This window comes from Anoplophora glabripennis, unplaced genomic scaffold, assembly GCF_000390285.2.
Source record: "Anoplophora glabripennis isolate ALB-LARVAE unplaced genomic scaffold, Agla_2.0 scaffold841, whole genome shotgun sequence".
Classification (NCBI taxonomy): domain Eukaryota; kingdom Metazoa; phylum Arthropoda; class Insecta; order Coleoptera; family Cerambycidae; genus Anoplophora; species Anoplophora glabripennis.
Window position 1 is genome coordinate 84,291 of NW_019416931.1, and position 13,220 is coordinate 97,510.

At 34.0% G+C, this 13,220-nt stretch overlaps 1 protein-coding gene across 1 annotated transcript in view; it reads right to left on the reverse strand.

Moving 5' to 3' along the window:
- The window catches only part of LOC108914279 (out at first protein-like), a 40,854-nt gene that overhangs the window by 17,211 nt on the left and 10,423 nt on the right, over positions 1 to 13,220 (reverse strand). The window contains exon 2 of the mRNA XM_018720055.1: positions 3,126 to 3,444. Coding sequence (XP_018575571.1) covers positions 3,126 to 3,444 — 319 coding nt within the window. The remainder of the gene's footprint in view (positions 1 to 3,125; positions 3,445 to 13,220) is intronic.

Sequence of the window (13,220 nt, forward strand, 5' to 3'; positions counted from 1 at the left end):
TGTATCTTTCAAATGCAGCAGTTTTTAAAATTTCCCTTAGAAATTCCAAGAAAATTTCGTGAAAAACCATGATCTCTACCTTTTTTTTTATACAGAAAGGTAAAAAAAGGGGGTTAGACTTATGTACTCCTGTACACGGATATTGGAACACCCTCCGCTCACACATATTTTAATGAATTCCGAATCTGCCTCGTATTAACAAGAAACAACTCCGGGATTCCATCGGTGAATTAATACGGGAGATTTAGCCCGGCGCAAATATTAGCGGGGACCACAGCATCTCATTTGGAAATGGATTCTGCGGAGAACCGATCCAATTTAAACATATGTGATATTATGCCCGGCGGTAACATTCACTCGCCGCGTCCTCCCCTTATTACCGCGTAATGCGACCTAATGGGAAATACCTCAAATACTTGTCTGGCTCTCCCCTTCGGGGCTCGGTGCGGCGCCGCGAGGAAATCGTCGGGTTTAAGGGATGAAACGATTAATTGTAATTCCATTTCAACCGCTGAAACTGATGCGAGATGTATATTTATAAGTCATACGTGGCCGCGAGTAAATCGGACGTACAGTCATCGAAGCTTTTCACCTCCGAATTCTTTGAAACTGAACCGATCGACTTGAAATTTGATAGTTAGAGAAAAGGTCAATGAACATTAGTGACATAGCGCCGATTGACGCGCTATTGAGGGTGGAATTTTTTTTTCAAAAATAACGCTGGAAATTGACAGAGAATAAAATTTCGAGCAAAAAATATTCGAAGAATTTTTTCGAGAAATCAATAGTTTTTTAGTTATTCACGATTGAAAACTTTTGAGTGAAAAAAAAATTTTGTCAAAGTAATTTTTGCGAATAACTCAAAAACTACGCATTTTATTAAAAAAAGTGTAATGAACAAAAACGTAGAATATACATAAACAAAGGAAACTGTTTTTTAAAAAGTGTTCTACGTCATATACAAAGCGAAATATGGTTAGTGGAAGGGTACTTGTTTTGGGGGGAATACTCGAATCGATGTATTCAATGTCAAATAACGGAAAAAGGATTAATTTTACGTGTATAACGCTCCAGGAGTTTTTTTTAGTACTCAAAAAGACCTTCAAAATGAGCACTTATAAAAGTTAATTAGAGCAAAATTGAATTTATCGACAAAAACAGATGGATTGCTAATATTTTTTGAGGAAAAATGAGCAGTAAACGCTGTACCATTTCCATCAGAATTAAAATTAATCGTAGACCCTTTACAATTAGTTTTGTTTTAGTGTTTTTCATACGATCCTGAAGTTAGACCGGTTTAGAATGCGTATTTTTTGAATAATGTACGGTAAAAGTTGAAAACGTATATTTCATTATTCAAAAAAATTGCCTTATTCATATAATAACTCTGAAACTATGAAAGATACGTAAAAATGATAGACAACAAAAATGTAGCTTTTTTTTTCACAAATATTTTGCTTTTTTTATTCCTATAGCATAAAAAATAAAGGAGATACGCCGCTTGAAGTATCCATTTTAGTGAAAAAACGACCTGTCTCGAGCCCTTCGATCCTTTCTCTTTAAAAAACGAAGGACTTAAAAGGTTTTATATGCAAATGATCTCACAGCTCTTGAAATTATCTTATATATTATAGCTTCAAAATTAACCGAGATATGGTAAAAAAACCAATGACATTTTTTCGGAGCAAAATAGGCTTTCTCATTTTTATATATTATGTATTATACAGTGCTTTCGAAAAGTAACGAATAAATTCATTATTTTTTAAATTGAGAAGTTTTCGAAAAAATCCCCTGGCACGTCGATTTTGTTTTTTAAAAAAGGCACTTTTTGACATACGACTCATATTTGTGACGTCATCGTTGTTCGAGATATGACGTCATCGACAATTTTTTTAAATAGCAACCCCCAATTTTGACCATGCCATTTGAAAGAGCGTGTCATTCTACATACACAGATCATGAAAAATGATGGTGTTACATAACTAAAATTTCAAGAAAATAATGTTTGAAAATTTTAAAATTTAATTTCAATACTGAAAATGATAATGATTATGTAAAAATCGATTAAATGGTGCACCTCCCCATTATGCAACACCTGTACGTGCTTATTTAGATGAGCTGTTCCCGAATCGTTGGATAGGGAGAAGGGGGCCGATTGAGTGGCCAGCCAAATCGCCCGAATTGACACCCCTAGATTATTTCTTGTGGGGATACTTAAAAAGCAAAGTATACGTTACTACTCGTAGACCGGTTAATTTAGAAGATTTAAAAGCAAGAATTCGTCACGAGATACATCGTATACCTCCTAAAGTTATTGATAATGTCCAAAAATAATTTATTAATCGTCTTGGCTACTGTCAGGCAGCCAACGGTGCACAATTTGAACATTTAATTTAATCGATTTTTACATAATCATTATCATTTTCAGTATTGTGAAAATTAAATTTTAAAATCTTCAAATATTATTTTCTTGAAATTTTTGTTTTTAACTGTTAAATAAAGGGTCGAAAAGATCAAATATATAATAAAACATGTTCGAGAACATTATTTAATCTTTGTGCTTGAACAAGATTTTTATCAATAAACTTCAAACTTAATTTTTTCAATGTTTTTCACTTAGAGGTAGTTTTTACCCCTAAAAAACAAAAAGCGTCAATCGGGCTTATGTCACTTGTGAACTTGAGCCTAAGATGAGCCTTATTCTAAATTTTTATGCAAATCCATGCAGTTTCAAAGAATTCGGAGGTTACAGCTGATTTTCAGCTTCAATGACTGTACTACTGCCTATAAAAACTGGTAGATTTCCTGGACATTCGAAGGCTGATAGCGTCAGTCCAAAAATTAAATCCAAATTTGTCCAAGGTTGCTGCAACCCCTACATAATTAAAAAAAATAAACAAACCTCTTTGTAATATGCCCGACAGAAAATAAAAATTGAGATATTTCAGGAATTTCGCGACAAATTCATTAAGTTACAGAATTTGTTCAAGTTAAACCTTCCACTCTGTATAATCTTGCACTTTGTCGAGCACTAATTCGAAGCGTTCTACATTTTTCTTAACAGAACGTCCCTAACACTGCTAAATCCTATACGACTTACAAAGGAGGATAAAAATCCTACGTACCTTGTGCGGCTGCCCACTTGACGACGTCCTCGTGGACAGTGTAGCTGGCCGAGCCCGCCTCGGCGCAAAGGTCGGCGATGTGCGGCGAGATGATGCCCGCGTGCTTGAGGACCACCACGTAGTCCATGGTGTGGTTCGTCCTGCCGAGGTCTTCCTCGGGCGTGCGGATCGTGCTGGGGTTCTTCTGCCGCAGCTTGGCCATCGCGTCCGACGATATGAAGGAGTCCTTGGGGAAGTGGAATATGAAGCACATCACTTGGTACTGGCTCTGGCCACGCTCTTCCTCACCGAGGATAAGCGATTTAAGGACCTGGACCTCCTGGAAAGGAAACATCGCATTAGATTCAAATACGTACAAATTTTAACGTTTATTATTTTTTATTCTTTGAATTTTAATGTATTTTAAACGAGGATCAATACGTTAAAATATGAGATGTGGTAATGTGTGAGTGAATTTTACACTCACAAATAAATACAGTAAGCACGTGAGAGGTTTGATGTGTTGTGAGTGTGACAAATGCTCACGTGCTTTTAACGAAATTTCACTCTAACTTGTTATATATGACGTTTTGTCCAGCAGTTTTTAAACGAAAACAAACTTGAGGAGATATAAAATAAAAAGAATCATATAATAATTGTTTAATTTTAATCACTATTAAGTAAAATGCTTTTTACTTGCAAGAGTGGATAAATATGAACCTCTTTTTTTACTACAAAGGTCTATGATATGTAAAATCTGCAATATCTTCATTTCTAACGGACCAATTTAATCTTTACTGGCTTTCTTTATGCAAAACTATAGCAAGATTATATTTGCATTATGCCTATGAGTAAAAATTTCATTAATATTTCTGATTGCAATTTATTGACGAAGGTAACATAATTGCACCTAAAGGTTATAAAATTTAATAAATTTGATGTACCTACTTTTTATTAAAAATTTGTCATTTAATCAATAAAAGTACGTACTTCAGAATATTGATTTTTGAGAATTCACCGCCTCCTTTAAAATGCATATTAATGCGTCCAATATGCAATTCCATAAAATCGAACCACTAAATTATCATCTGCCGACAAACTTTTATTGCGGCAATACCAAAGGGGACTGCATTAAAATATAAATTGGGTTAGTTGATATAAAATTTATTTGTTATTTGAAATCCCGGCTTAAATCACATGTCGAATTCATTTATAATTGCATGTGTTTGTTCAAAGCTGAACAACACAAACTGAAATTAAAACAAACTAGGAACATATTCGATTAATTCAACCGCCATTGCCGCCACGTAGTATATATACGCATTTTTGGACAGCTAATTTAAGCGAGTACGTTTTAGACCGATAAATTAAAAAATGACAATACGTAAACAATAAAATATTGGACGGAGATTTTTAAATTTTGTTAATGAAAACAAATGTAAAGGATAATAATTGTTTTCGAATGTTAGGCTATTGCAATTTAGAATTTATAATATTCTTCTTCACTGCACTTTGATTTTGAAACCAATTGCAAAATTTAAGACGATGAGAAAAACAGCTGTTTCGCTTCAACACTCTGTGGTGCGCCCGCTCGTTCCCAGTCAGCAAATGTGATAGAAAATTAGAATTACCACGAATTAACAAATAATTTACGTTTTTAGACAGTGTTATCAAAATCAGTAATTTATTATTTGTAATACAATACTTTGATTAAAAAAGCATACCTGCATAAATAACTAAAGATTAATACGCATTTCAAGAACAAATATTGGCTTTTATTAGTAGCTAAAATACGCAGCGCAGAACGGATTCTAATAAATCCATATTTCCTGTCCAGAAATATTTATTTTTCCTCTCGTATTATTTATTAGATAAACAGAGATCCCGAATGTCCTGTAGCCAATATCATGCTGATGGATATACGTCGGATATTGTAGCATGAGACAGAGTAAATAACGGAAATTGCTACTTTTATGTCGGTCGCATTAAGAGAGAATTCCACAAAGATATCTGGCAATAGCTTGTTCTCTAGTAAGTTAAGATACAAAATAATGGCAATAAACAAGACTTTTTTATGAACATCAGTTTTATCAGAAGGGTGAGTAGTTTATTTACGATTTATGAGAAGAATATTCAAATAATTTGTTTAATATTATTTATTTTTCATTTTCACTGTAAAGATTTAGCCTAAGTATGAAAATAGGAGGGTAGTATACTACTATTATGGAGGTGGTGTTCGGAAATTCGCGGATAAAAATTTTGCACATTTTGTGTGTAGACATAGCCTCTACAATTTAATAAACAATGTTACAAATTGCAAACATGATGTAGTGTGCCATGGTGACTAACAATGCTCTTTTGTTTGATTTTACAACAATGTCATTTCGAGTGCTCTATTTGATTCTGTAGTTTCGTTTATTGAAATACCACATTTAAGCGAGCTGGTTTGTATTAATATTGTTAATTTAACCCACCGACCATTTGTCGGGTAATAAAACGATACAATGAGACTGGAGAATACAAGAGGCGTCTGGTCAAGGACGTAAAAGATACATTCAACGTGAAAAGTTGACCTATATTTGAAAATCCAATCTTTGCAAAGTCGCTCTTATAGCGCCTCATCTAAAAAACGAATTATTGATTACAAGTCAGTGGAAGTGTGAAAATAGTAATAAATATACTCAACATCAATGGAGAATAGTTCTTTTCACAGACGAAACAAGAATAAATGATGACGCAGCAACTCGGAATTGAAATATTTGAAAAACTTGTTCACATATTTATTTAGCCGTACCCATATAGAGATCTGGTCGCCCAGTTGAAGAATGAGCGCGATCTGGTCTACAGTTGTCAACAAATGGCCTGGCAGTGCAGTGCAGCAATGCGGAATTTGGTGTGTTTCAGCTACCTTCTGTTAATCATTCATAATACAATTACGAAAAGTAGAAATAAGAGGGATAATATAGAAATACCACTTCAATTGTCTAATGCGAATTTAATAAATAATTATTTCGCTATTTCTTTAAAATTATTTTTTTAACTTACTTTAACATACTGTTGTTTTGTTTTTCTATTTTGTGTTAAGTGTAAAGTGTGTTTGTCAAATTTTGTTCGTGAAAATTACATTAGCATACAGTAAGATTTTCTAGGCTCTTGTTTTTAAAATATGTACGCTTCTAACACAGTAATTAAGTGCAATTAAAAATTAAAAACAAAAAATGGTGGAGGCGCCGCACGAGTGCAGTGTGACTTAAAATCACAAATATTTTCTAAATTGTTAATTTTACCGAGTTGAATCAAGAGGGTATTATCGTTGGCAAATTCTACAGGGAACTTATTTTTGATACAGGCAGATTACGATCATCATGTATGTAAAAATTCTGGGATGTTAACCAATGGGCATAGTCCATCCCTGGCGTTCTGGCAAAATGAAGTTTCACTTACTACATCAAAAAGAAGCTGTACGCATGTGTTATCGATCACCAAATTTACATCGTGCTGAAATTAATAGTTTAGAGACTGCAAATAAAAATAAGATTTTAATTTTCAACTTTGAGGGCCCGTAATTTGTTAACGAAGGCCCGTATGGAAAAAAATTATATGAAGAACTGATATTATTTTGACCTCATCTATCTGTACTCGAATGTTTTGTATCAACTATCGGGATACCCTGTATAATAGAAATTTCTTTATATAAATTATAATTTTTTACCTTTGGAAAAGAAAATTAGGGACGCCTATGAAACCTCATTAAATTTTATTGCTAGGCGTTTTTATACATGTTCAACTGACTTCGGAAAGACTATACCTTGTTGTTTTATTTATTTTTAATTCACTTTATGTTTTTTTTTGTTATTTCGTGTAGTTCCATTTCGTCATCAAGAAATTACGAAAACTCATTTTATCCTAAGCGCATCTTATTAATACCTCCGCTGGGATGTTGCTATTAGCATTTTATATAAAAAATCGATCTGTATTCCGTTTATCGTACCCTCTAAAACATCTGCTCGCGATGAATTCGTGTTTAACAACAACTCTTTAGTTTTTATGTTGAAAGTAATTTCGGTTCTAATATAAAACGAGAACACCTGCACGCGATTCTTTCCAAAGTGAAAATGCAGACTTATAAAAGTTGAATATCTATGTGGGTCAGACAAAAAAGTAATTCTTCAAAACGTCGGTTCTTGGGCTGGGGTGTAATTTGTCTTTGTTTAGTCCCATGAATAACGGTAATATTTACGGTTTCCTCCTACAGAAAAGCAACGCAAATTATTAATACGGTGTTGGTGTTTATATATAAACTTAAAGCAAGGAAGGTTTCCCGGAGAAATATGAAATGAGTGCGAAATTAAATTTATACAATATATAAAGCGAATTTTTATTCAAATGATGAGGGTAAATATGAAATGAGGCGAGGACGGATTTAGATACGGCGTTAAAATAAATATCCTCTCCTCAGCCTAAATTAAAAACAAACCTCTTACAATAATAAATAATAAGATGAATGACAAAAGTTAAAATATCAATCTACATAATTACACAGATTGGTTATGAGAATTTTTTATTAGAACTGTGAAACTGGAAAAACAAGATTTCAGGGTAATCCGAGCTCGTTACTTACTGTTTTGTTTTTGTATCCTAACTCCCAATGGAGTACTATTCGATAGTAGTCAGCTAATAGACTAAAATCATAGACCCACTAGTCAAGTACGTGGTCCTGACAAGTATATTTTATTACTACATTAGATTCTGATGCAAAAGAGTAACAATGGATACATTCACTCCTCAAGAATATTGTAACATAACTCACGATGAATTTGTCTAAAGAACTACTAAAGCTTTAGGTCGAACACGTAAAAGAAAACAAGAAACTGTTTTCTGTGCTGTAGTTGCTATGAGAGGAAGGGAAACGTCTTGGCAGCTTTCGTATCAAGGTAGGTTTTAGGTAAAACTTTATTACTGTTCCTTCCTTTTTTGTGAATAAAGTTTCAGTTTAATTTTCGTAAATCTCAATCTCAATTTACTTCCGCACCCTCCTAAATTAAATTCCAAAATACCGGCTTACTTTTGGAAATGTATATCGAGTCTTTTGAAATTTGCTTTGAAATAGGACAGAATTGAGAGAAACAGAACATTATTCCTATTTTTTTTTTCAATAAAAGTGGTTAGGTTTAACAAACATTAAATATAGGTGTGTATATTTAGCTTTCGCTATTTTTTCGTTTTTAATAAGCTTAATGAAAAATAAACCTTATTCATGCACTATATTCAGCTGGGCGACCTTTTGACAAAGCTTATCTTTCGTAGGCAAACATGTATCTTCAATTTAATGGTAATTATCTATGTATCCATATCATATATCTCATAAATTAGATTCGCTATAGTAGGGCGAGACAATAGCTTCGGATATTTGATATATCTCGCAAGATATTCTGCATAAATACGGAATTGAATGTAACTTGAACATCTTTTATATAAAATTTGCCTGGCAGACTTCCAAATTTATAATCTAATTGAAAATACAATGTTCAAATAATAACATCACGACGTTGTTTCACGTTAAATAAATAAATCCCTACTAATAAAATTAATAATATTTAGGAAAGTATCTTTATAATTACTGTAATTAAAGGAGAATTTAATTAAAGAGAATATGCATGGAGCTTATTACCTGGTTCCTCTCGTTAGCAGTAAGCAAGGGGTTTTAGACGGAATTTATTTTAATTAAATTTGTAATAAATGTAGATACTAATTAATTTTCTACATCAATTTGTCATTTAATCCCGTTCTAATTACAAATATGTTTGCCCGGACTCGTTTATCGATTTCATATATTTGTTAAAATAATATGACGGGCAACGGTAAAGTAAATTTTGCATTCAAATGGGCTGGTTTTAACAGTAGGTTCATTATTAAAGCCGCTTTTATATGACTTTCTTTTATTTACTAGTTACCTGCTATATGGCGGCATATAGCAAATACCGGTTGCGGTCACGAAGGGGAAGGGGGTTATCCGCTGTCGTTTGAATTTTATTGTACATTTTACCTGATAATTAAAATTTTAAAGTTTAAAGTAAATACTGTTGTGTGTGACAACAATAGTATATTACAATACGAGATGGGAAATATTTTATTACTGTCGAGAGATTATGTTGTTTATCAAGACGCGTAGTTTTGCAACAAACAGGATTTTCGTCATTTGCTGAAGTTTCTGGACGGTTTCGAGTTTCGGACAACAAAGTATCTTAAAATGAGTTCCGACTCTTCCGATAGCGAAGAATGTGGTATAGTGTTTGTTGAACATGTATAAAAACGCCTAGCAATAAAGTTTAATGAGTTCCATAGGCGTCCTTAAAAAAAGTCCTGCTAAAATTAAAAATTTTTAATAATTTGTATATAATGTGATTATATGATCATTTGATTTTAATTATTCATGTCCTCAAACAGTTTTATTATATTGATGGTAAATTTCGTTTTGTTGCGTTTCGAAAGATCTCCAAAATGCCTTGTTGTAATAATATTAGCAAACAAAATATCCCTCTTATTTCTCCCTTTGGCAACTGTAATATGAATGACTAATAGAAGGTGCCTATAATAAATTAAAATTACCCGAATCACATCAAATTCCGCATTGTTGCACTGCACTGCTAGGTCATTTGTTGACAACTGAATTTATGTCCAGGTTACCAAGTGCGGTTGTGTTTATGTCGCGTTTTCAATGCCGAGTTGCTGCGTCAGCGACCGAACCTGGTGCATATTGCCAACCTCTTGGTTCTTCTATTGAGAGGGAAAAAACAATACACCATCGCAGTTGCAGGAGGCAGCTCGCAAAGTAGAAGAAAGTTTTCTGCCGATAAAAACTAGGGTGCGATATGAAAAAGCATTCCAAATTTATCGGTCCTGGTGTCAACGCAAAAACAACACAATTTAGATTGGAAATTACTCTGTTAACGTACTTTGCCGAGATCTCCAAAGAAAAAACCAGCCACGCTCTGGGCTACATACATGCATGCTATGGACCAGCTTAAAGATATAAGAGGGACATTTCGAAATATGCAAAGCTATGTTTTTGAAGCAACAAAATATAGGCTTCAAATCGAAGAAATCGACTGTGTCTTCAATACAAAATATCTATGATTTTTTGGCTGAAGCGCCTGAGGCATCAAAGTAAGCAGGATTTTGCTTTACTTTTTACGCGCAAAATAATATCACATGACTTTTTGATTGTCAAAAATATCAGAGGGTGATTTTTTTAGTATTTTAGGCTGCATTTATTATTGCAGTTTCAAGTGCATGTAGAAGTGACGAACTTCTGAAAAAGAAGGTCACCGACATTAATATTCTAGAAGAGAAGGTTGTGATATAAATTCCGGATACTAAAACTTATAGAAATAGATCTTTTATGATTACAGAGCCACATTTGGGTCAATATGGTTCAAAAATACATTGATTGGCGTAGATCTGTTCAAAACAAAGGATTTTTTTGTAGTGGAGACATGGCAAGCTATGCAATCAAGTTTTAGAGTATCAGTCAATAGCAGCTTCCGGACTCTTGCACGATAATTTGTCTCCGAGTTATCGTCAATCAAAGCAATAAAATCATTTTTGACTTTAGCAGTCAATTACTCGGGAAATAATGGTCGTACAGAAAATCCAAGCAGGGTTTTAAAAACTACAAAGTATTCTCTACAAGTCGTATTGATTGGTTTTTGATAAAAAAAAAATTTCGAGGCGAAAATATTGGTTAGAAAAAGGGTAAAAAATTGCATAATTGGAGATATTTAAATAAATTGGGGTAAATTTTCAAATAATGAATAAATTAAGGATATTGACTGTAACTTTTCAACCTCAAAGTGTCCTAAAGAGACCCTGATAATTTGAAAACGCTGCGATTTTTTTTCTCTTAGTGCCCGGAATGTTTAAATTTGTCGCTTTTGCTGAAAATCAATGTATCTAATAAGTGATTTTTCACTTTTTATTCATTTCTTTAAATAGAAATGTTTTTTAGCAATAATTCATATTTTCTTCATCAAAAAACGTTCATGATTCTGAAAAAATATATAAAATTTTTTTTTTCAAAAATTATTTTTTCAAAATCTTTTTAATATATCGACAAGCTTTACAAACGTCAAAAAAATTTGGTTGATTTGACGTTGCAGATCACAATTTAATATCAGGTATTGCCGCCTCTGTTCCTGATCAGGGGTGGTTTTACCCTCATTTAAAGGTATTTTCCTTCGGATCTAGTGATTCTGAGTTATTAACGGTTCAATTATCACGTATAAAAGAAAAAGAAAAAAAATTGTAACTTTTAATATACCCATTTTTTGCATTTTTAGGCGTTTAGGGGATGATTTCACTCCTTTAGGGATATAATGGGTTGATTTTCAATCGGACAAGACCGTATCAAATACGAAATTAGATGTTTTCACGTTCATAATATTATTTTCATAACAACATAGAAATATTTGGGGTTTTACAACTATTGATAATTCTTAATTTGTTCACTTTGTTTGTCTTTGATTTTCGAAAATTTTCGGAAAACTGAAAGTTATGCTAATTTTTAGTTTTCCTGACGAGTTTTTGGATATTTTTAGAATATCTTTAGGATTCCCTGTCCCCTCTGTCAAATAAGTCTCAAAAACAGGCGGAAAAATGGCTTTTTTTGCGGTCACTCTTTATAATTTTCTTTTCCGTTCATTTTCTTATGATTACTCAAAAACCGCTGACGTTAAAAAATTTTAAACTAGACACTTGAAGCTTCAATTTCCTTTTCTTTGATTCTCTCTGCGACCATTTCCTTCCAAATTACAGCTCAAAATTTTGGGATTTTTTAATATCCCTTAATTTTTTTTCTGGGACTATCCCCCACCGCTGCCACCGCCCGTAAATCAGGCCGTCCCATAATGACAATCCCGCCGCTGTCAAAGGTCTATTTATACGAGCCCCGTTCCAATAATAGCATCTAATTGGGGGGGGGGAAGGTGGGGGTCAAGTGGTTCCCCAGCGCGTGTCTGCAGCGTCCAATAAATTACATTATCAGAAACAAACCTATCAACTACCGGGGCATGATTAGTTGTATGAGCGGGAGCAGTCGTCGCAGCCGTGTTAAGGCCTTCCGGCATAACCGCCTTATCAAATCACCCCGAACTCTAACTGAATTCGCCAGAAATGGCGTTTCTGTGCGCTAAGCGAGTCTTGGAACTCCCCCGGCGGAAGTTTCATTGCCGCCGCCACGCCGCCGACCTTGTTTCCTACAATGGAACTGGAATTTACTCCTCGCAACGAAGATTACGCGTCGGAGTTTCAGTTCGGGATTTCATATTTGCCACGGTTCGAGCCGGGTCTGCCGACAAATAAATAATTTTTCGCTGTATTCCAAAGTCACGGCAAACGTGTAACTATGGCAATTCTAGGAAATCGGCGTTTCCTCCCTTTTACTTCGTATATTTTCTTGTATTTTACAATATGAACTAGCCTACCAGCTTTAAGCAGAGAATACACTCAGGGAGAGATCTTGTTTGACACTAGCAGGAAGCTTTATTTCTTATTTCTTGAGTATTTTGCCAGCTCTGAAAAAATTAATTAATTAAATCCTTTCGGTCTGTGATAATAACCTTGTGGAAGAGATAACAAAGTCATGGGAGAATTTTTTTCAAATTTATTGAGATATACAAGAATATTACAAATATTCTACAACGGATCAAATCTCCAATGAGCAGAATACAAAAGGTGACGGTATGACGAGCCAGGATCCAGAGTCCCAACAAAGACGTGTGAATCATAAGTGATGTTCGACCCGACAGGATACTCAGCGAGGCATGAATATGCAGAAAAGGCTATATGACCCTGTCGGATAATAAACATTGGGACCTTGAGCCCCTTAGGTACATGGAGAGAGACCTTTAATAACAATATCAGGACATTTAACCTACTTCAACAATTTCGGGACATTTAACCCACTACAATAATATCGGGACATTTAACCCACTTCAACAATATCGGGACATTTAACCCACTTCAACAATTTCGCGACATTTAGCCCACTGCAATAAAGGGACATTTTACCCACTTCAACAATGTCGGGACATTTAACCCACTGCAATAAAGGGACAT